The following is a 25,387-nucleotide window of genomic DNA, read 5'->3' as shown; positions in this document are numbered from 1 at the left end:
CAAGTGGATTTTGTAGGAAAATGCAAGTGGGAGGAATTATGAGATTTTTAATTGAAATAAAATCATTTATTTCAATTAAATGGTGTAATTTGCATTTGGATGGATATTTAAATAAATATTAATTTATTTAAATGTGAATGTGAATTTTGGATTTAAATAAATATTAATTTATTTACACGAGAAAAAGGAAGATAAAGCATTTAAATGCTTGAAGACTTTGAGGGAAACCATTAGAGGCTTAAGAAGACTCTAGAAATAGGCCATTAAGTTTGAAGACTTTAAGGGAAGCCATTAAGTTTAAAGACTTCAAGGGAAACCATTAAAGGCTTAAGAAGACTCTAGAAGGAAGCCATTAAGTTTCAAGACTTTAAGGGAAACCATTAAAGGTTTCAAGTGGGCGAGGATAAATAGGATTTTAAATAAATAATTTATTTATTTAAAATAGTTGTGCAACTTACATTTGTAGGAAAATGCAAGTGGGTGGAGGATAAAGGTGATTTAAATAAATGTTAATTTATTTAAATGCGAGAGATGGGATTTTGAGGGATTTAAATAAATATTAATTTATTTAAATGTGAGAGAATATTTAATTAAACAAATATGATTTATTTATTTAATTAATGGTCTGAATTTGGTTAAGTGAATTAAATCAAATAAATTGAATAATTTATTTAATTAATAGGAGAAGAGGGTTAAGATGAATTAATTAAATATTAATTTAATTAATTATTGATTGATGGTTAAATAATCAAATAAATACTAAATATTCATTTAATTAAGTGGATAGATTTATGTGACTACAACTGCAATCTGAACCATTCCTTATATAAAGTTTCGGTCTTTCTAGAGAAGTCTAGAGACCAGAGCAGGCCCGACTTCCAATCAAGCTTCATCTGAGCAGCATATCTTTACTATTCTAAGAACTTGTTAGGTCGTGGGTCATACCTTTATTTAACCGGACTGATACCAATTTGCCAAAGCGCATGAAAAATAGAGGTCTCTGGTTTGTCCTTCCACAAAGGCATGGCCTACCTCTAGCTAAAATGAAGCTCCCATGCTCTATCCACATTCACCAACATCTGATGCGCAATCTTAAGAGAGCTCAAGATCTGCGTTGGTTATGTCTGCACCTTAGGCCATAAAATTACCCATCGAAAGATTCCATGATGGCCCAGGTACCTTCCTGCTTCTTATCCGATCCCTGACTTGACTTTGTAGACTGATTCAGCCAAATCGTCCTTTGCAAACTGTTTTAGCTCATTCTGCCAATCAAAAGTTGAGATTTTCTTAGTGTATGATTCCAGTGAGACACCAACATTAGCTAGATAATCAGTTGCTTTGTTTTCTTCGCAGAAAGTGTGGGAAATTCTATAATTTTGAAATCGGTTAAGGTGCATTGCAATATCAACCAAATGTCGACGAAGCTTCCAATTGGGTGTCGAGTTGTTCTTGGTGGCGTTGATTATAATTTGTGAGCCCCCCTCTATTTCAACTGATGTAAATCCGTTATCAATACAAAATCTGAGACCTCTAGCCAGAGCCATTGCTTCCGCCTCATTATTGGAAGCAATGCCCATGTTTCCTGTACACTGCCCATAATGTCTCCTGCATCTTTCCTAACAATACAACCATATCCCGCGGCCTCTGGGTTTCCTTTAGCCGCCTCGTCAAAATTGAGTTTGATCCATCCTGCCATAGGGGGTGTCCAACTGGCATTTGCATGTTTGACACATTTGGACAATATGTTGATGTTAGGGGGAATCAAAGTACCCCACTCCAGCTAGATTTTTTTTGTCCCAGTTCAGAATATATTCTATCTTCCTACAATAAGTCCTGGTGTTGGCTAATTCACTGATGCTTGATTTAATTTTCTCAAGGAATCTTTCTAAAGTGGATTCTCTTTCTTCAAAGATTCTGCTATTTCGCTCTTTCCATATTTGCCATATCAACATTGATGGGGAGATTATCCATAGAGAGCCCCATAACGATTTGCGGTTCAGATTTGGCCAGCTAATAATCCAATTTTTTAGATTGATTTATGAAGCATAAGCCCAACCCAAACTTTGACATAGCCAGTCCCAACAGTATTTGGTAGAGGGGCACTCAAGTAATAGATGGTTGATTGTTCCCTCATTTTTTTCGCATAGGACACATATGCTTGGGCCGTAAATGCCATATAGATTCAAACGTTCACCAGTGAGGATTCTTTCATGTAAGGTTGTCCATAAGAAGGCCCTGGCCCTAGGGGCTACCAATTTATCCTAGCAAAGGATCATGGGCCAATCGCTCTTTTCCTGACTTAGTCTTTGTACTTGGTATCCAAGTTTGGTAGAATATTTGCCAGATTGTGTAACACACCATATAATTTTGTCATCCATATTCTTGATTACAATCCTCCTATCTTTTAGTAACTCAATTAGATGTTGCCGATCACCTATCTCCAAACTATCAAAATGAATAGGAATCCATTCATATAGTCCGCTTCCCGAAGAAGATTCCCTCGCATAGTCCGCTACATGGATCCCATATTTATCTGAAGAAGATTCCCTCGCATAGTCCGCTACATGGATCCCATATTTATCTTTAGCCTCATTTATCTAAATGTTGCCTTCAAACATTTTACTCAAGCTTACGTGTCCATCCCAAGAGTCATCCCAAAATCGAGCTTTCTTCCCGTCTCCATTCTTCCAAGAGAGATGGTTAGTAATCAGAAACCTGCATTCCTTAATGAGCCTCCAAACAACAGATCCTCCATATCCTCTGATGGCTGTGAGTATCCTATTGGGATCATAACTATCAAAGTATTTCTTACGCATGATTGAGCACCATAGTTTCTCGGCGAATCTATATATTTTCCAGATCAATTTCGCTCCTAATGCCAAATTATATTGTTCTAACCTTCTGAGGCCTGCACCACCCACCTCTTTCGAGTTGCAAGCTATATCTGAACGGATGAGTGGAATTTTCTTAATTTGTTTGGCTCCCCCCCAAATGAATTTTTTCAGAATGCTTTCTAGAGCTTGTATAGCTTTAGAGGTTAATTTAAACACAGACATAGCATAAATAGGCATGGCAGACAACACGACTTTGATCAGTTGTATTCTCCCTAGAAGAGCCAACCATTTATGCTTCTAGGAATCGATCTTTTGCCTGCATTTGGAAATTAGATCTTCCCATAGTGTAGTCTTGGAAGAACCGAAGAACAAAGGAATACCAAGCATTTTTGTAGGTAGGGAACCAACCAACCATCCAAACAGCCTCAATATTTTTGCTTGTGTATCCTTTTTTGTGTTGAAGGAAAAAATCTCAGACTTCTTGTCATTTATTTGTTGTCCAACAACATTGGCGTATAATTCCATAGTATCTTTGATGACCCTCACCTCCTGAATGGTTGCTTCACCAAAGAGGGTAGTATCATCTGCGAATTGTGAGTGCATGATTGGCTCCAAATCACGGTGGACCTTGACCCCCTGCCATATCGCTTCTTCCAGAAGTTTGGATATATATCGACTAAGTGCCTCCACCATAATCACAAATAAGAATGGAGACATCAGATCACCCTGTCTTAAACCATTTTTACTTTCAAAAAAGCCAAAAAGAGAGTCGTTGATTGGTACCAAATATTGAGGGGAGCCAATGCAAACCTTGATAATTATGATCCAGTCATTAGCAAATCCAAATTTCCTCATCACATCCAACGAGAATTCCCACCTCACCTTGTTGTATGCTTTTGAAATATCTAGCTTGATGGCCACAACTTTTTGTCTATCCACTACAATTGAGTGTATGGTTTCAGTAGTGAGGATAATGCTATCAATGATCTCCCGTCCTGGTGTGAATCCGTTTTGTTCCTTAGAGATGAGATTTGGTAACACTTTTTTTAATCTGTTGGCAAAAGCCTTAGTGATAATCTTATATATCGTGTTGCAAAGAGTAATTAGATGAAACTCATTAAAGGAGGAGGGATTGGATTTCTTAGGGTGACCACCAACACAATGTTTTTTTATTTCTCTGACAAATCTTCCTTTCAGTCTAACTTGTTCCACCACTTCCATAAGCTCAGATTTCACGAACTCCCAACAATTATGGTAAAAACTTGCAGGCATGCCATTCAGACCTGAGGCTTTATCCCGGTGGAGTCCAAACACTGCACATTGGATTTTAGTTTCTGTAAAAGGTTCTAGCAGCATTCGGTTGTCCATGTTAGTTACCAACATTGGGATTGTGTCCAGTAACTTAACATCACACTCCCCCTCTCAACAATCATCAGAGTTTAGAATGTTCTTGAAGTAGGCCTCAACTGCCTTGCTGATACTTTCTCTATCCTTAAGACAAGTTCTATCCTCCGAGAGAATTTCATTGATTTGATTTTGAGCTCTTCTGGCTTTGACCGATGTGTGGAGAACTTAGTGTTCTTATCCCCCTCCTTAATCCACTGTTCTCTGGCTTTATCTCTCCAATAAATCTTCTCTTTGGATAAAGTCTCTAAGAGACTAGCCATCAGTTCCTTTTCACGCCTGTAGTCTTCTTGATCCATTCCTTCAATCATAACTTTCGTATTTATAATTTCCAACTCGACTTCAATTCTCTCTTTCTCAGAGAAGATATTCTTGAAGACTTCTCTATTCCATATTTTGAGCTGGCTTTTGATGTAAGCTACTTTCTTAACAAAACAAAAGCTAGGCATACCTTTGATGTGGTTGCACTATTTCCACCATGTTTCTAGATTGTTTAAAATGGACTTGTCCCTCCACCACATATTCTGGAATTTGAAGTAGCTACTGCCACCCTATATCTCTGACCCAATTTCCAATTGGACCAGAAAGTGATAGGAGATGCAATATGGTAGAGTTTTGACAAAAGTCGCCATATCTGCCTCTAGCAAATAAGGCCCAATCAAGAATCTATCCAATTGTTCGACAATATAGGCCATTTCGGGACGTTTATTACTCCAAGTGAACCAACCTACTGATGGCTTACAATTTGTAACACCAACCTTTTGCACAAAGTGCCTAAAGTTTAGCATGTCATTGGTGATTTTCTTCGATCCACCCTTTTTTTTCTTTTTCTAAGAGATCAAGAATCGCATTAAAGTCTCCCCCAATTATAATTTTCCTGTTCCCATTGGTTGCTACCAATTGGGTGATATCATCCTAGAACATCGATTTCTCCTGGTAGTTCGTGTGGCCATATATATTCCAAAGTTCTATTTTCATCTGACTGAGTTTACACTTCACCTGATAGACTTGCCAATTCTTCCCCCCAGAGACCATAACAATATCCACCAAGGAAGATCTCCATAAAATTCCCAAACCATCGACTCTTCCATTTGCCGCTTGAAAGATGCTAGACCACCCTCTGCAATAACCTAACAAATAATCACCATCATTTGAGTTGCATTTAGTCTCCTGTAATATAACAATTTCGCTTGATAATTTGGCCAGATGTCATTTCAACATCCAGCATTTGTCAGGGGCCTTTGACATTCCATGTGGCGATCCTCATTTCTTCCCAAGGGAGTAGTTAACTCCCTTGGTAATTTTTCTATTCAAAAATTCGGTTATGCTAAGAAGCCCTTTTTTGACCGCTTCTTCTTCTCTTCTTTTCTTATTGGATTTCATGCCTTTACCTCTTCTACCCTCAGTCACATGATTTACCATAGATTGATTGATATTCCTAACATCTGTGATTCCCAACAAATCCTTATCCATTTTATCTCTAGACATCCACTCACTATTCGAGTCTGATTCCATTGAATGCTCAATTTCCTTGTCTGAATTTTCCTCATTGGGCTCTACCAAATTGGAATTCGCGTGGTTGGTTAGCATATCATGGGCTTGGTAGGAACTCTTTATGTTTTTCGGTCCAACCTAAACATAATGGCTCCTTAGTGGTAACCGTAGCAGGCTTTGGCTTGGCCTTCCAAATATTTTTTTTCTTTTTTGGGGTTTCGATAATTGTCCCTGTCATGGTTCCTCCTGCTGCAGTTTAGGCAAAATGCTTATCTTCTTTGATTTCAATTGATTGAATCCAGTTCGATCCTTGTAATTGTAATTTAACTTTTGGGGGGATTCGCCAAACCACTGCTATCTTCACCCTTGCATACAAATACAAATCTCCTGTAGCAATATCTGCATCAATGTCGATCAGGGTACCAAGTGATCACCCTATTTTTTCTAGGGCTTCCTTCGTCTAGTATTCCATTGGTAGGTTGTGTAATCGGATCCAAATCGACTTTTCATAAGGTTTGGTTTTGAGAGGGTTGAAATTCTGGTACCATTTTTGTATATACGGAGGTTTAGCTTCCATTGTCCAGAGGCCCCCTTCAAGAATTTTTTGGCGTTCTTCTTCTATCGCGAAAACCACTATAAAGAAACCTTTCGGCAAAAAATTGGTAATTTGGGGAGTTTTTCATGTATTTTTGATCCATTCAGTGATCTTTTTCCGGTCCGATCTAGGGCCAATAAATCTGCAAATTATCGCCTGCTCTTTGAGCGATTCGATGTCATCCCCAACCTCTTCCATGACATCGATAACTTGGAGGGATCCATCCTCTATGTTCAACTTTGGTTTCTCGCAAGCTTTTGTTGCTTCCTTTGGTTCCACACCTTGCTTGCTTTCTTTCGGTTTGTTCTGCTCTTTTTCATTCCCCATTTTTTTGTCAACATGTCAACAAAATAGTAGTTGATGCTTCCTATTACTTTGTAACATTTACATTTTATTTATATTGTTAAAAGAACTATTTTATTGTATTTGATTTACTTAAAATAAAAAATATTATATTATTTATTATTCCACTTAAATAAATAACTTTATTAAATTAAAATATTAAAGTCACTATATATTATATATATAAAAAAGAAAAAATATTTTATTTTATTTATATTGTTAAAAGAACTATTTTATTATATTTATATTGTTAAAAGAACTATTTTATTGTATTTGATTTACTTAAAATAAAAAATATTATATTATTTATTATTCTTCTTAAATATATAACTTTATTAAATTAAAATATTAAAGTCACCATATCTCTTGACTATATATATACTTAATATATTTCATTATATATCTATTTATTAAATATAAAAAAACTCATTCATCAACTTTTTGTTTACTTAAAATTTATCTTTTAAAATTATTTAATTTTATGTTCTCAAAGTTATTTTACTTATAACACACTCAATTTCAAATGTGCAAGTTCTATTCTACCAACCAAAATCACTATGTCATGCCTATAAATTGACAACAAATACTTTTAATTTAGAAAGTAGATGAAACAAAAATATTGTTCTCCAATATAATAATATAAACTATAAAAATTTAATATCTTTAACAAATATTTTTGAAAAATTAAAATTAAATATATTTTACAATTATAGGTAAAGGAGTCCTCTTTCTATTTTTAGCCAAAACATGGGCAATAATTGGAAATTGTTAGAACACGGAGTACATGCGCACTCAATAATAGAGTACCAAACAAACAAGCCGCCATTAAATCCAAACTACAGAAATCTGCCCTAACTCTTCCCCAGCTCCTCACTCCACACTTCTATATATAGAAATACACGGCTAGTTCAAACAACCAAAATTTTAACTGTTTCACTACACAGAAAATAAAAATTATGGGCAGAGCCTTTGATTATGTAATTCTCGGTGGGGGTGTTTCAGCTGGCTACGCAGCTCTTGAGTTTGTCAAACAAGGGATTAACCATGGCGAACTCTGTATTATATCACAAGAATCTGTAAGTTTACCCATCACAATCTTCTCTTATTCATTTATACAAAGGCATTGGCATATGTGTATTTAAGTGTGCGTATCTGGGTGTTTTGTAATTTAATTGTATAATTTCTTATGAATACAACGAGACTTCTAGCTAGAAATTATGTAAGCGTGTGTGTTGATGTGCATTCGTATGTGAGTGTTTTGTAATTGCAATTGCATATTGTATTATGAATGCCAACGAGATGTCTGGGTAAAAACTCTTTAAATATGTCTCTGTGTCTGTGTATGTGGGTGTTTTGTAAGTGCAATTGTATACTGTATTGTGGATGGCAATTAGATTTCATTAAAAAATTGCTAAAAGTAAAAAAAATGTTTAAATAAGAGTGAGACCATAACTTTCCAAGATCAGTTTTGGATCAGTGTGTAATATGAAATTGGATTTTTTTGGCTTTGGAGTTCCATGGTTCAGATCCCTTTTCTAATTTTGAGCTCAAAACAATAACTATCAGAGGATTTCGTTACAGAAAAGAAATTATGTGGCGAAAACCTGAAACAATTAGTTGCTAGAATAATCAAGAAAAGATTAGTTGTTAGAATAATTGGACTTGCTTTTATTGAATTGCAATTATGTATTGGTCAAATATTGGATTTTAACCTTTTTACCTGATGATGGTGAGATCTGAAGAATTGGAAATTAAACACTATATGCAGGTAGACCAAAAAATCTCTTAGCAATGCAATTCACTGTGAACAAATAATTTTTCAAAGTAAAAATGATAGTTTTTAACAAAAGGTCGATGTTTCCAATCCTCTCCCCTGCCTGAGTTGTAAAAGAAAAACTCAAAGAGAAAACTATTAGCCTTGAATTCTGAAACAATTAGTGATTTAAGTATTTGAAGGAGGTGTGCATGTTTTTGAATTTCAATTATGTATCATATTAGGAAATTATAGAATCTTATTTTGTAATTTTTAATTTTTCGCCCTGGATTTCTGTTGTTCAAGTCCCCCACCTGCTCTGAGTTTGAAATTGTAGAGGATTGAAAAAGTTGGAAATTCTAAATTCTTACTCCTGATCCCAGAAGCACATCCCAAGAGAAATGTCTGATTACACGTTGGAGCATTCTACTGGATTTGTGCCTTATTGAATTGCAATTATATATTATATTGGATGTGTATGGTCTAGATCCTTAATCCCTCCCTGATGTGCATTCCAAATGTAAACAAACATTTGAAATTCCGAAATAAGAAAAGTTGAAACAAAACAGCCCATGGGACTGGAATGTTGGGAGTTTTAAGTTTGTCAGAAAGACCAGTGGTAGACATCTTAATTTCCAATATTTGGGTCATCAGTTTCAGAATTTTGAGTTCAAAAGGTAATGATTTCCCAAGTCACAGCATGATAAATTAACTGTAACTAATTTATGACATTTCTTGGTATGAAGTATGAACCTCCCAATTTTACAAACTTGTGATTGTTCTTAGCACAATATGCTATTCTGGAAGCTTGATAAGACAAGTTGTTTGCTTTGAAACTTTATGTAAATCAATAAGAAATGTTTGTCTTTAGATTTCTAGATGTTGAAAACTAGGATATTTGATTTCTAGATTTTTTTTGGATCAATATTTTCTTTTAGATTATTTTGTGAGAGTTGGTAATGGGTTAGCACAATATGCTATCCTGGAAGCTTGATAAGACAAGTTGTTTGCTTTGAAAGGTAGAAAGATTTGTAGAATTGCTTTGTAACTTTATGTAAATCAATAAGAAATGTTTGTCTTTAATTTCTGGATGTTGAAAGCTAGGATATTTGATTTCTAGATTTTTTTGGATCAATATTTTCTTTTAGATTATTTTGTGAGAGTTGGTAATGGGGTCTCCACCCCTTTAAACTTGTGGATATTTTTCTCTAAGTAGTGCTCTGCCAGTGGGGATACCGCTGGACTTAAAATTTGATTTGTGGGGATAATGCACTCCACCCTTCACCTTGCCTCTAGCTCCTCCTCCTTGTGGGACTGCTGCTACTGCAGCTTCTCTTGTAATACTACTACTTATTCACTCTACCTGCTCCTCCTCTGATACTACTTCTTTACTCCCCCAACTCCCCATTCTCCTGTGCTCCTCCATCTCCTACTGTGCTTTCTCTGCCTATGCTCCTTCATTTGCTGCAGGTTACCACTGCTCCTTATACTCTTCCACATCATCTCCTTCTTGTGGACCATTGCTCTGCTCCTTTGCTCCACCTTGTTCTTTCCTACTTCTCTGCACTGTCCTCGCTTTTTCTTCTGCATCACCTACAAGCCTCCTTCTTGCCTCCTGCTTGCTTTCAATTGTAGCAGGGATACTGATCCAATAAGCCCACCGGCACTAAGATGTCATTTGGGGAGATTTGAACCTTAGTTTCCAAAATGAGAACCAAGTGGCCCTTTTGCTTGACCATAACCTCTTCGATTGTTTTGGATCAAACTTACTCTATATTCATAACACAATTGTATTTCGATGACATGACTTGTCCCTTTTGATGCAAAATGCCAAACTAAATATAATGCTCGCACTTTCATGGTGGGGGCAGGTTGGGTGCAGTAACTCATTGGCCACACATGATTTACATCTTAGCCCAGTACTCTAAGAGTCATTTGATATATTTTATATTTTAACTAGAACAGACTTATTTTCAATTTTGTATTTGGTTTAAGTGTCACTTTGCAGTTCCATATTACTTATATTCGATTTAGGTATCAAGCTATACTCGTTAATATTTATCACATTTCTGGATCTTAACTGCAATCAAATAGTTTATAATAGTTGTTTGTTATGTATGGATATTGTGGTCATGATCAGAACACCAGAGGAAGTTTGATAAAAATGCTACAACTGAAACTGGATGTATATTTTTCTATATGCCATTGAAGACCTTTGTCGTTATCCTTTTGTCTGTCTTCTCTCATTTGTTTTCCGTGGGATTAGGGGTTTTGTGTCTTTCTTTATGAGCCAATTGGAAAATGGTTTGATAGCTCTGGCGTTCTATATTCATTTCTGTCAACTTCATATTTATGCATTCCTATCCAAGGTGTTTGTGCCTTTCTACTGATGTTAGATCTCTCTCTCTTTGTTACCTGTGGGTTCAAATTTTTAAAACTATTTTATGTGTAGATGCAATGAAACATGCTTAGTGTGAATCCATAATTTGGTTTCTAACTCTTTTGTTGATTCACCTCTTTAATATCTGAATATTTTTATAGTTGTTAATATCTTATGTAGTTGTATGTATTATATAGGTTGCACCCTATGAAAGACCAGCACTAAGCAAAGGATTTTTGTTACCCGAAGGTAGCATATTTTATCTTCACTTTTCCTTTACTCAATAATTGAACATACTAAGGAAAACATGAAAACATGGTATGATGATCTGGAAAGCTTGTTTAGAATTATCTGTTTGGTTTTTCCTACAAATTTCTTTGCATGGTATGATTTAAATCATAGGAGTTACTAAAATGTACTGTGCTTATATTTAAATGGTTACTATAAATGGTTCAGTTTAATACCAAGAGGCCTAAAGTAAAATACTTTCAACTATAATAGAGGGTGTGTTTAGGAGTTTATTGACAAGATGCAGTGTGCCCCATCCAACACAAAGAGGCCTAAAGCAACATTCTTTCAATTATAAGAAAAAGGGTTTGTTTGGCAGGGAAACCCCTCAATGCCCACTGTCTACCCAGTCTATCCACCAATTTCTTAGTATTTAAACTAGAAAGCAACACTTGGACACCCTTGTATGAAACAGGTGATAAACATTTTTATCACATGGCAAGTACTGTCATTGTATCTTTATGGGTTTCTGAAAGTGAGTTCATTTTTACTATAATGACTAGGACCATTGAAGCAAATACTGTTCTTGGGAATTTCTTGGCATCCCAAAAGATAAAAGTAATTTTAATTTCTTGAGATATTACTGGAAAAAAATGGAAAAATATTGGGAACCCAAATAATGCAGTTTTTTTTTTTTTGAAAAAAGTAAAATTTTATTCAAAAACTCTTAAATAAAAACATAAGAAGAGGATTTCCAGATGGCCATTGCTACAGTAACATATAATATAATACAAATCCACAAAGGGATTCTACAAAAGCCCCAAATGGCAAATAGTACAGATTACAAAAGCAAAACTCCTCTTGGCTTCTAATCTCAAAAGCTGGAATTACTTTCCTTGATCATCATTAATTAAGTTGGTTAATTGCCAAGATTTGTCATTATTTAAATAATCTCAATCTGCATCATTCTAGTTGTGATCCCCTTCAAAGGCCCATTTGGCTAAATAGTCAGCAACCATGTTTCAGTCTCTAGAAAAATGCACAAAGGAGATAATCACAAAATCTGAGGCCAAAAGCAGAATCTACTTGGCAACAAGAGCCAGTCTCCATGAGGCATCTTGGAAATTCCTCTTATTGAGCAAGGAAACAAGAATCACAGACTCTATCTCACACAAAAAGTTTCTCTTGCCCATTGCATTGGCTCTTTCTAGAGATTTAAGCATTGCCCAAGCTTCCATTTGATTGTTAGAGTGTGAGCCCATACAAGAAGAGAAAAGAAAAAAATTGAGCCTTCATTATCCTGGCCAACATCACCAATTCCAACCATACCTGGATTGCCTCTAGAATAACCATCATTGTTAATTTTAAGGAAACCATAGGGAGCTGGAGCCCAATTTCCAGATCTATTCATTTTCTTTGGATCTGACCCCTATTGTTAGAGTCATTAATGGACTTCTTGTCATTTTTATGACATCCTTGGTCCATCAGTGAGAACCAATCAGAGATATGTTCCATGGACCAGCCTTGCCCCAGTTGATCAAGGACAAGGCCAATGGCCATGAAATGTCAAGTGTTGTCTTGTTGGGAGGCAAGTTCCCAAGTCTTTGAAACCCGTAACCTCGAAATCTCAAAATTCCCAAGTTCCCAAGCCTTTTAAAACTTGGAACCTCAAAATCTTGAAATTCCCAAGTTCCCAAGCCTTTGAAACCTGGAACCTCAGAATCCCAAAATTCCCAAGTTTCCAAGTCTTTTGAATTGCGGAACCTTGGAATTCCGAAATTCCCAAGTTCCTAAGCCTTTTGAAACTCGGATGCTCGAAATCTTGAAATTCCCAAGTTCCTAAGCCCTTTGAAACTTGGAACCTCGAAATCCCGAAATTCCCAAATTCCCAAGCCTTTTGAAACCCGGAACCCCGAAATCCCGAAATTTCCATTTTCCCAAGCCTTTTGAATCCCGGAACCCCGGAATCTCGAAATTCCCAAGTTCCCAAGCCTTTGAAACTCGGAACCTCGGAATCCTGAAATTACCAAGTTCTTAAGCCTTTTGAAACCCAGAACCCCGGAATCCCGAAATTCCCAAGTTCCCGAGCCTTTTGAAACTTGGAATCCCGGATTCCTGAAATTCCCAAGTTCCTAAGCCTTTTGAAACCCAAAACCTCGAAATCCTGAAATTCCCAAGTTCCCAAGCCTTTGAAACTTGGAACCTTGGAATCTCGAAATTCCCAAGTTCCCAAGCCTTTTGAAACTCGGAACCCCGGAATCCCTAAATTCCCAAGTTCCCAAGCCTTTTTCCTTCCTTTGAAACCTAGAACCCCAGAATCTCGAAATTACCAAGTTCCTAAGTCTTTTGAAACTCGGCAACCCGGGATCTCGAAATTCCCAAGTTCCCAAGCCTTTTGAAACCTGGAACCTTAGATTCTTGAAATTCCCAAGTTCCTAAGCCTTTTGAAGCCCGAAACCTCAGAATTCTGAAATTCCCAAGTTCCCAAGCCTTTGAAACCCAGAACCCCAGAATCTCGAAATTCCCAAGTTCCCAAGCCTTTTGAAACCCGCAATCCCGGAATCTTGAAATTCCCAAGTTCCCAAGCCCTTTTTCTTCCTTTGAAAGGCAGAACACCGAAATCTCGAAATTTCAAGTTCCCAAGCCTTTTGAAACCTGAAACCTTGGAATCTCGAAATTTCCAACTTTCCAAGCCTTTTCTTCATTGACATTGGAATCTCGGAACCCCCAGGTTTCCCACTCCTCTTTGCGGTAAGGTTCGACTTCTGACACTTCTGGATGACGAGATCAACACTCAAGGCTCTTAATGCGCCACCAACCCCTGCGACTTGTCTACTTTCTTTCATGGAGCTACAGGGGCGCATTTAATGTTTTTTGCAAGATTGCCTTCAAGTGGAGTACAAGGCCATGCTTATTTATGGTTACTTGATGAACTTAATGTAAGAACTACATGCTCTGACTTTGGAATGTCAAGCAATCCATCTTCTAGAATGACTTTTCTTCTAGGGATTGCCTTGTCAAGGTATGGCCAGATTGCTTGCATACACACCATGTCAGGTTTGTGTACCTCCTTGCCTTCCCTGACTAACATTCCTCTGTGTATGCCAGGGTCAAGGGTTCCCATCTTTGACCGTTGGTCTCTCCTGTGCGACTGGTTTGCTATATATAGGCTGTTAAACCTTATTGTAAAGGGTTCTCTCCTTGTTGGCTTGAGCTATTCTTATGCTCTTTCACTTCTCTCGAAGACTTGTGTATTTCTTGCATTTTTGCAACTGTAAGTCTGGCCATTAGCCTTAGAATGAATTGAAATTATCATTCTTGGCTCCCTTCAACTAATGCATGTTGTGTATGTTTCCTTACCTTCATTGTAAGTGTATGTTTTTGGCTTTCTCTCATGTATATGTTGTGTTAACTTGTTTCTGGGTGTGACTTGTGGGAAACCTTCTCCCCTTTTGACATTCATCAAATTCTAACCTCCATACATGTGTTTGGGGTCATTCCTGCAACCAAAGTTTGTGCATCTTATGGGTATTTCTATTGGTTCTTTGTGTCAAATCTGGGTCATTTTAGCATTTCCTGCTTCCCTTTTCCTCTGCAAGTTGTTAGGATAGGTTTAGAAGTAGAATTTGGAGTGTTGAGTTGGTTCAACACTTGCACTTGGATTGAGAAGGAAGCCGACCTTCTTTGGAGATTCAACTCTATTGCGCAAGGTCCCACACTTCAAGGTTGTTTCTACGTTTCACAAGGTTGTTGAGCTATCAGCTCAACAGGGGTGCAAACTTTTGTGACAACAATTTTTGGCACGCCCCATGGGACTCGTTCTTCATCAGGCTGAAGATTTGGTTTGTTCTTCAATGTTTTCAACCTTGGAGAGGCATCTTCCAAGCACCTGGCCACTCTGCAATTAGTTTGGCGAATTTGTTGGTACATTATTATTCTCTGGTTGAGCAGATCTGTTCGCTCTTTTAAGCATTTCATCAAACAAGTTCTACCTCTTGCAAGTGCTTTATAATGAATACATATCATGGGAATACATTCTTTTCCCATTCCTCCCATGCGCCCATTGGTTATTTTCCTTCTCATCAACAATATCAAACTAGGAATGCTCCGAGTTTCATTTCGAATAACCTTGCTGCCACAGGGTGTTAGCACATCCAATATGCTTGCCACCCTACCACTCGTGCTCAACCTTCTTGGCAAACTAACCATGCTTATCAACAACCCCAAGAGACCTATTTTGCTTCCTCCCAGCATGCCCATCAATATGTGAAAAGCATGGAAGATGTCAGCATGAGTGATGTAATGTTGAACTTCCATGAGCAGTTAGAAGCTATTGAGAGGGAGCAGGCGTGTAGTCTACAACAAGGTCAGCTTGCTTATCAGGCTCAACTTTAGCAACAACAGATTGAAGCCCAAAGACAACAAGATGACGACTTCCTTGCAAGGTAGCGTGCTTCTGCTAGGAAGGAGGAAATTAAACAACTAGTAGCTATAGAGATGCAACTCATACAAGAGGAGGGTTCGGCCCCTCAAGTTCCCAAATTTGAAATCCCAAGCTTCAAGCAAGGGAGACCTTCCAAGCCTTCAAATAAACCTGCTAGGTTTAAAATCCCAAGTTGAAAGGAGCTCAAGTTGTTGTTTTACAAGAGCCTCCCCCGCTACAACCTCCCTTGCAACATCCCCTACAAGATCAATCTCCTTTTACTGACACTATTTCACTCTTCAAAGGTGGACATGTTGTTTGGAAGGCAAATTGGCATGATCATTGAGGGGGAGGGGAGGTATTGTTTGCTAGTGGTGAGCTTCCTTGTACTCAACAAGATTGAGGTTTAGACTTGTTGCAAAGGCAATTTAAAGATAATCTACAATAGTAGGGCATTGAGCGAGAATGTGGAGACAACATGGAGGAGCTAGTTAGATCAGCCAATGCAGTTGATCATTTAGAAGTTAGAACATAGGTCAACCTATGACAAAAATGGTGAAGAAAATATTTTTGATGTCTCACCTACTTTTGTTCCATTTTCAGTGGATAGGATGGAGATTGACACTCCTTATGTTCAAAGGATGTGGATGTTGCTACACATGTTGAAGAGGCCACAAAAAATGATGTTATTGCTATAGGCAATATGGGGAACGGATCTTGCCATGAGCTTGAGGTTATTGCAATTGGTTGCCAAGAGGAAGAAACCAAAACAGAGAGGCAATCTGAAGATTTTAGATCTTATGAAGTGCCTCGTAAATCTGAAGTGCCTCATAAATCTGAAGTTGGTGTTGATGAACTATCAACACATGTGATTATGATGTAAGTTGGTTCTCCGCTATCCTAGAATGTGATGATGTTGAATTTGAAGTCTTCAGTCAAGGTGAAGGTGTTTCTTTTAGCATTAGGGACAATGTGCCTAAGCTTGAACGTTTCACTTGGGACCATGAGCAGCAACATACATGTGAAAAGAGTAATTCCCTTGTTGCTCAAATTGATAGTATACTCGAGCTTCAAAGTTTTCTATTTGATGTGCATGAGGAGTCCCCTTGTCTAGGTCAAGAAAGAGGTATGGTATGCTTTTCATTACCATGTGAGTTTTAGGCCTTTTCTTTTGGTTTCAACTCGTGCCTAGAGGAGGTCGGCTATTGTGGGGACAATGATGCCCCCTTGTTTGAAGAAGGTGCCTTCTTTTTTGCAAGGGGTAGTTCTTTTGAGGCTAACCTACTCCTAAAATACTCCCTCCTTGCTACTGTGTGTATGCTTGATGCATCCCCAAATGCCTCAAATGCTTACATTCTATGGCTTCCTTATGGTGGCAAGGTGAATGGTGAAGTGTTCTTTCACCATATAAGCAGTATGTATGGCTTGATGCATGCATACAAGAGACTTCAATTGTTGCATTTGGCTGGTGATTGCAACTATGGTATAAAGGAGATCAGCTCCTTCAAAAGATCTGTCTTTGATAGAGGCAAATGCATCAATTTTGTTGTAAATTAATGTAAATATTAGATTAGAGGTTGGTTTGCTTTCATAAGTGCTTTTGCACCTGCTGCATTCTCCTTAAGAGAAGGTATACTCTAGTATTCGGCTTCCCTCCAAGTGTTGGCACACATGTTTTGGGTCCTAGTGACTTAGTGCCCAATGGACGCTTAAGGCTTCTGGATTCCATGCTTAGTAGGCAGGCATCCTGTAGAGGTCGCCAAAATGTTGTCATTTTTATGACATCCTTGGTCCATCAGTGAGAACCCAATCAAAGATATGTTCCATGGATCAGCACTGCCCCAGTTGATCAAGGACAAGGCCAACGGTAAGTGTTAAGTGTTGCCTTGTCGGGAGGCAAGTTCCCAAGCCTTTGAAACCCGAAACTCCGGAATCCCAAAATTCCCAAGTTTCCAAGCCTTACTTAAGCATGGATTTCACTACCCAACTTCCTGAGTCGGATGTATTCTCCAGCATAATGGTGGTTGTGGACCGCTTTTCTAAGTATGCCATCTTTGCCCCCTGCAAGTTGCCTTGCACTGTCGAAGTCCCCGTGAAGCTCTTTTTCAAGCATGTGGTGAATTATTGGGGTGTCCCCATTTTAGCAGACTTGGATTTTGTGAGATTAGCCTATTATCCTGACCCTCGTAGGCTAATGTGTTGGATAGAGGGTCTTTTGAGGATTGGTATCATCTCCAGTGTTCAGAGTGCTTCAGTTTGGTCTTCATTTGGCATCATTCGGACATTATTTGCTCTACTTCCTATTTTTAGTAAGTCTTGGGATGTTAGAGATGGACCCCTGCTATTTTTAGTAAAGGGGGTATGGTCATATGCAGTCTCCTCATGTTAGCTCCCAGTTTAGATGACGTTTGAAAATACAAAGTATTCGTGGAGATATTAATGTTTAATTGGCTCAATTAAACATTAATTATTTGGAGATTATATTATTAAGTTATAAAATGACTTTATATTATAAAGCACTTAAATGAGGGTCTATTTATCATGAGAAGGGGGCCAAGTTTATTAATAATTTATGAGCACATAACCCAAGGTTTAATTACATTATTGATGCCAATGAAATATTATAACATTTTAATGTTAATTAAGAGCTTTTTGAAAAAGTTCGAACTTCTTGAGGAAATATAAGTGTGCAAAAGGAATTGAACTTCATTATGTGATTGGAGTTTTTGATTGAAGTTTCTCTGGAGCATTGAAGTGTAGAATACCAAGGGTTTCTGCAAGATTCAAGGCTTGTTGGCATTGGAGAGCGTGGCTTCTTCATTGTAACAGCATATAGAGGGTGTGCAATATCATCTGATTATGCTTGTGAGAGTTGGCTTCATTCAGAAGTCAATATTGAGCTGATTGGAGGGTTTATTTCAGAGTTTGTTTGCAGATTGAAAGAGACTATAGTGCGCTACAGTGCCGTGAACAGTGCGCATGAACAGTGCGCTACAGTGCCATGAACAGTGTGCATGAACAGTGCGCTACAGTAGTTTGAATTCTATAGAAGGGGATTTAGAAAGGTGAACAGCTATATATATTTGACAAGGGCTTTGCGTATGAGGATAATCAAACCAATATATCAAGGCAGCCATTGAAATTCTAGGTTTTCTATATATGGTCATTGTATTAGAAAATCATTACTTCATTGCATCATTTTCTATTATGATTATATCATGAAATACTTGGAGGTTGCATATGTTTAATGGAGATATGAGTTGCATATTCCACATTCATGGTAACATTCAACATTGATCAGCCACTTAGCTTTCATGCCAATTGTTTGCTTAAATGCCTAATGGCTGTAGGTATACATTGGGATGCATGACAAGTGTTTGTCTTAATGTCAACTAGCTGTACTAGTTAATTTCAGTCATTACATGTGTGTGTAAAGGTCTAAAACAGCTAGTATATCATTTCTATAACAACTTTGCATTGTTAGAAGCTTTCCATAACTTCATTTGCAGCCTACAAACCCAAAGAAGACAAATAAAGAATTCACTACAGCGGCTTCAAACATTGTATGCCAAGTGTTTGACAATATTCCTTGGGGTTCAAATAAGCGAAACAGGGTCAGATTAGCCAAGGGATATTACAGGGTATTTCATTGAGTATTGTTTCTGATAGAGATCCATGGTTTACATTAAATTTTTGGGCTGAGCTCTTCCATTTGGTTGGAATCGATGTCAACAAGTTATCATCCTCAAATGGATGGCCAAACTGAGAGAATTAACTCAATCTTGGAAGATTATGTACGTCACTTTGTCCAAGTTGATCAGATGAATTGGTCGAGTTTGCTCGACGTGGCTCACTATAGCTACAACATGTAGAAGTTGAGTTCTAGTCAGTTCTCTTCGTTTGAGTTGGCTACAGGCCAATAGCTCCTCTCCCCACATTGTCTTCTGAGTGGATACAAAGGTCTGAATTTGGAAGCTGCCAAGTACGTTAAGCAATTCACAGATCAGATGGATCTAGCTCGGTATAATCTCACTAAGGTGGTCAACCGAATGAAAAAGTTTACCAATGAGAGAAGAAGGTTGGTTGAGTTCAAAGTGGGAGATAAAGTGTTGCTCAAAATGGATCCAAAGCAGTTTAAGACGCTTAAGGGATTAAGTGCATCCATGATTCGAAGGTGGGATGGACTGTTCGAAGTGGTGCGGAAGGTTGGGAAGGTGGCTTACAACTTAAATCTATCTTTGCATTTGAAGGTGCATCCTGTGTTCCACGAAAGTCAGTTGAGGCCTGTTGATGTGTATTTTGTACACTATCAAACACAGAATAAAATACCTAAAGGTACCTTATCCTCTCTTGAATAAAGCCTCTGAATGCTGAAGATATCGCGAAAAGGATCAATCAGGGTGACTTCAAGGTTCTTTGCTGTAGGATCTCTACGTGTGGATAAGCTCTCTGTGGTATGATGTGATTTTGCTGGAATCACAAGGGGATTTACACTTGATGACTGAACGTTTGATTTGCTTTGAATATTGCTGGAACACAAGATTTTACCGGCTTAGATTTGAAAAAAAAAGAGGAAAAAAGATGAGGGCGAGGAAAGGATCTAATCTTAATACTAAGAATGTAGGAGCAATGAATGATCTTTGATGAAATTCTAACTAAGTCTTGTTTTGACATCCCAGGACCATCTCCACAAGGTTAGTGCGATCTTCGAAGGAAAGCTTTATGATGTTCAAATTATCACTACAGGCATAGACACCATCAGGCTGATGCATATCAATGAAGAAGCAACAATTGAAGTTAAGCTTAAGCTGAATGATTCCAGTTGACTACACAAGGCAAGTCTGCAATCAACAAACTGCTAGTAGTATGGATATATGAATTTCACCATCAATCAAGCACATTTCTTCCACTCATCTAATAACATGAAATCAAATATGAGAAGTATAGAGACCATGCAAATTGTCTAATCGACCCATAAATTTCACCATTTCTTCAATGAAGTTACAAGTCTTTCACAACAACATCTTGGCAACAATCTTTGCCTTCTCTTTCTATTCTACTCTAATTGCTATTCTATCAACTAGCTAATCACCTTCTAACTACTCTCTATCTCCTATTTTCTATTCTAACTCCTAACTCTCTTCCTATTACAAAATGAACAGTCGGGGCTTATATAGTGCCCACAATACAACTCGATGGCTAAGATCAATTTGAGATCAATGGCCAAGATTCAATAATGAAAACCCTAATTAGGGTTTGTTACGACCATTACATAACATTTAATGCTCGACCAATGAAATAATTGTATTAATAGGACACATGTCTTCTCTGGAAAATTCAACCAATGGATAGCTGGGGTAGGTACATCGAAGTTTGTGCCACCTCCCATGAGTTAGGTACATTGAATTTGGACATGCTGAGGTGGACCACACCGACTGGAGAAGTGATGACTGGGATGCCACCTCGTCTGACACTCGGTTGATGCCAATTTGGTAATGTTGAGAAGTTAGCTTTAATTAACTCTTCTGAAACTATCTGCTTCTTCAACGAACCCTTTGCTCTGACTTCTTGTGTCCTTGATTTGCAGGATGATGATGTACCTCGCCTTGGAATACTGGACTGGAAGAGGTCGCCCTTATCTTGATGATGCTGGATCGAAGAAGGCCGTCCTTGTCGATGCTTGACTGGAGGAGGTCGCCCTTATCCTTGCTTGATCTTCTTGGAGGAGACCGTCCTTGATTTGGCTTGATTTTCCAACTTCCGGGATCTCCATTTGATACCTACACAAAATATTAAAGTCAGTCTTTTGAGCATCAAACCTCAAAGCATGAAATTTAAGACCTTTCAAAGGTAAAACTTAAGATATTAATTTGAAAAAAGCCATGATAAATCAAGAATTATACATTTTCAAATTAATTATGAATGGAATTTGGATCTTCAAGACTTAGATTTTACAAAATTGCAATGGGATCACAATAAGTCTTGAATGAGATCTTCAAAAAAGTAATTCTTCATACCTTCCCTTGAGTACTTAAGTACAAAACCTTGAAAAATGAAGGAAGAAGACTGGATTTTGTTGGGCAAGATTTATAGCCATCCCTTGGATGAAGTACGCCTCCTTTAGCCTTCAAAAGAGCATCACCTTCCACTAGCTTCTCCAAAATCTGGAAATTCACCTTCAAACTTGCTTAATTTCACCTTCAATCTTCTGGATTTCACTCCTCAAAATATGCTCTTCAAGTTCGCATGAGAGATAATGCAAGAATGATTTGAATTTGCTAAAGAACCTCTCCCATTATATAGAGCGCTTACCTTGATTCTTGTTGAGGCCAACCTAGCAATTAAGCCTTAAAATAAAATAAAAAACCACCAAGAAGAAGGCCAACTTGATAAATAAAGACAAAATAATGCCTTGTGCGCTCAACCTTTAATTTTTTAACTATTTAAATTAATTTTAATACCTCTAAGATGTTTATTTTGATTATTTCAAGGTACAAAATTAATTTATTAAATTAAAACGCCTTTAATTTAATGCGAATTTGATTCAATATCTCCAAAGGCCTCAAAGTTAGCAAATTTGGTGAACTTTTAAGAATATCAACGCTCAAATGATGTGAAAATGAAGGACATCACCAATTTCGCCCTGGACCCTCAGTGAGGGTCAGGAGCGATTTTTCAATTTTGCTCTCAATCCTTCATTTTTTAAATGTCAATTCTCCTTGTGGGGGTAAGCAATGATCTCCTTCATTCATTCCATGCATGCTTGATTAGCTTTTGCAATGCAAAATAGGGACTTCAAAGATTTTCGCCCTGGGCCTCCAGTGAGGGTCAGGAGCGACTTTTGTATTTTAGCCTAGGATTATCAAGTTTTGAAGTCAAATCTTTGTTCACCACGCTTTAGAAGACCTTTTCCACCTTTGCACAACCTTGCCTTAGCGTAATCTTGAAGGGAAGTTGTTGGTTTTGTAAAAATCGCCCTGGGCCTTCAGTGAGGGTCAGGGGCGACTTTCCCTATTGTGATCAAAATTTGCACCCTTAGCATCTCAATCCTACTTCAAGACATTTCAAACATCATTTCTAACTCATGTCTAGACTTAGCTTCATTCAAATCTGGAGAAAAAGGCTCAACATTAGGTTTTTCGCCCTGGGCCCTCAGTGAGGGTCAAGAGCGATTTTGCAATTTCAAGCTTATCCATCCTTTGTTAGCTCTCCAAATTTTCTTCAATGGGTAAAACATACCTCTACGCATCCATTCCAACCATAAAAATTGCTTTGACCTTGCAAGAAAAATGTACTTTTGAGAATTTCGCTCTGGGCCTTCAGAGAGGGTTAGGAGCGATTTTCTCTTTGTTGCCCAAAATTCACCATTTTTCAAACTTTCAAACTTTCAAATGTATCCAGTAACGTCCAATCTTCTCTCCGAGAAACCCTGCACAAAACAAGTTAGCCAAAATTAGCGAGAAATAAACTTGAACAACATTTTCGCTCTAGACCCTTAGCAAGGGTCAGGAGCGAAATTTACAATCTAGGCTAAATTGCTCAATCTTTTAGTTTCAAACCACTTCACAGGGCAAGGTAAGATCATTTTCAAGGCCAGGAACAAGGTTTCAAATTCAAGCGAGTTGGCAAACGAAATCTACAATGAATTTCGCTCTAGACCCTCAGCAAGGGTCAAGAGCGAAATTTCTAATCTTGGCCAAAATTCATCATTTTCTTCAAGGTGTTCAATCAATTCCAAAGTCCAAACAAAATGCTTTGCAAATCAAAATTTGGTCAAATAAGGCTAGGAATGAGTCCTAGGTTGATTTTCACCTTGGACCCTCTGGAAGGGTTAGGGGCGAGATTCGCTTTGGACTCCCTGAGAGGGTCAGGAGCGAAATCCGCTTTAGACCGTCAGGAAGGGTCAGGAGCGAAATTTGACTTTTTGAACTCTCTATCAGGATAATTTTTATGGAATATAACATTTAAGTATAAGACTTATACTTTAAGTTATATTCCAGATATACTTTCAGGATGTTTGAGAGTGGTTTCAGACCTCCAGGAGTTATATTGCAGAATCTAGTTTTTTGAGGTTTTTCAGTTTCCAGACTTAGTCAAATTTCAGGATCAGGACATTCCAGACTTAGCCAATTTTTAGGATTAGGACTTTCAGACTTAGCCAATTTTCAGGATCAGGACATCACTCAAGCCGGACTTGCTATCCATGTGATCCCCTTGGCGACACTCAAAATGCAAAGGCTAACGGACAAAACCCTAAAAGACCTAGAAAACAAACCCTAGAAAGCAAAAAAGCAGGGGTCCCCATTTGCAATGGGGCAATGTGTGAAATGGTCACAACAAGGCTGCATTATGCTGATCTAGAGGACTCTGTCCGCAATGTGCCTACACATGGTCCTGCCAATGTGGTAGACCAACTTGACAAGGAGATTGAGGAGGTTTTGGCAATGTGAAGTTGCGGGTATGGAGTGAAAGCTTATAAAGAGTTCTTGGCTTGGTGGAAGGACAAGCGAAAAGATGAAGCGACTTGGGAGCGTGCCGAGTCTTTGTGGCGTCATCAGGAGAAAGTTTTGGAATTCCTAAAAGGGGCTCTGCTTGACCTGAGTAAGGTGTTGCACCACACCTCAGTGTTAAGAAGTCTTTGCGTGGAGTGAAGATGGAGCATCGACGTCGAGGGTGTCACCTATTTTAGGTGGGGGACAATATAAGGGGGTATGTTGGTTTGAAACGCCTCCTGAACATTCACTGTTGAGCTTGAAAGTTCGACCTGACCAAACTGGCTCGACTTAGTCTGAATTTAGTCTGAGAAAGTCTGAAATCAGTCCGACTTGAGGCTGATCTTGCTGAAGGTGGATCTTGGGTGCGCAACAACCCAAATTCATCTGAGTCTCGACTAGATGGATAATGTTGTCGAAGTGAGCTAAGTTTGAAATCTTTGTCACTGAGGATGAAAGAATGTTCTTCTTGCATTGACCAACCCCCAGGAAATGCAGAGCGGTGCTGGGCAAGAAGGTGGCAAGATCCTAGCCGACGCGGGGAAGGCGGATTCCTATTGGAGCCAACTTCTATGCGCTGAGTCAAGTTCTCAACCACCCGATTGCAATCCGACTTGCATCAATCCGTGTGTGCCCGATCCTTCTTAGCCGTGCGATGTGAATTGTGTTTGCTGGCTTACGGGGTGCAAATTCTTTAAGTCGAGTGCTTCTTTTCTTTCTAGAGGCACAAGTTGGATAAATTGAGTTGTGCAGATTGTGCTAAGTGGTGAGAGTGAATTCTGAGCGTAAGCTTGGTTGAGTGCTTGTAATAATTTTGGTGCAAATTCTTGAGTGCGGGATCTTGGGTTTTCAAGTCGAGTGACTTGCTGCATGAGAATTGTAGGCAAGGCTTGACGCTGCCATGGGGGAATAGTATTGTATAAATTTTCTTGTGCTGGTAGGCATTTTCGGCGGAGTCTGACCTGCCATGCTTTTCTGGAAGTTGCATTGTAATTCTTAGTGTTTAGATAATGGATAATGAACTTCTTGTCCTAAATTTTGTGCGTTAAGATTCTTTCAGTGCGTTTCTTTAGTTTTATGCTAAGTTGAATTCATAGTTAGTTTGCTTTGTGCGTGTTAATCTTTAAGCCGTGCATATTCTTTTTGTGGTGCGAATTTTTGTGAGGCGTAGTCAGAATTACAAACTCCTTGTAAACTCACTGGGACAAGTCGAGTTGTAAAGTCCCTGTTGAAGGCGGATTGCGGAGTGCAGCCCCCTTATAGTAATGCTACTATGAGATTTGAAGTTGTTTTGTTATGAGACGCAATTTAGTAAAAAAGTTCCTTAAATTTTGCTGTTTTTCAATGGGTTTTTAATTTTGCTAAGTTTTGCCGAGTCTTCACCAAGGTTTGGCATTGAGTCCAAGTTTAGTAAAAAATTGGCTTGCCAAGTTTTTGTTTAG

The 25,387-nt window shown here is 38.2% G+C and overlaps 1 protein-coding gene across 1 annotated transcript in view; it reads left to right on the top strand.

Moving 5' to 3' along the window:
- The first annotated feature begins 7,416 nt into the window (after positions 1–7,416).
- LOC131032646 (monodehydroascorbate reductase 2, peroxisomal) overlaps positions 7,417–25,387 on the top strand; it is a 51,446-nt gene continuing 33,475 nt past the window's right edge. The window contains exons 1-2 of the mRNA XM_057963671.2: positions 7,417–7,745; positions 11,000–11,051. Of these exons, the coding sequence (XP_057819654.1) occupies positions 7,626–7,745; positions 11,000–11,051 (172 nt within the window). The 5' untranslated portion in view covers positions 7,417–7,625. The remainder of the gene's footprint in view (positions 7,746–10,999; positions 11,052–25,387) is intronic.

Source organism: Cryptomeria japonica, chromosome 11 (assembly GCF_030272615.1).
Source record: "Cryptomeria japonica chromosome 11, Sugi_1.0, whole genome shotgun sequence".
Taxonomy (NCBI): domain Eukaryota; kingdom Viridiplantae; phylum Streptophyta; class Pinopsida; order Cupressales; family Cupressaceae; genus Cryptomeria; species Cryptomeria japonica.
This window is presented reverse-complemented; position numbering and strand designations above follow the sequence as displayed.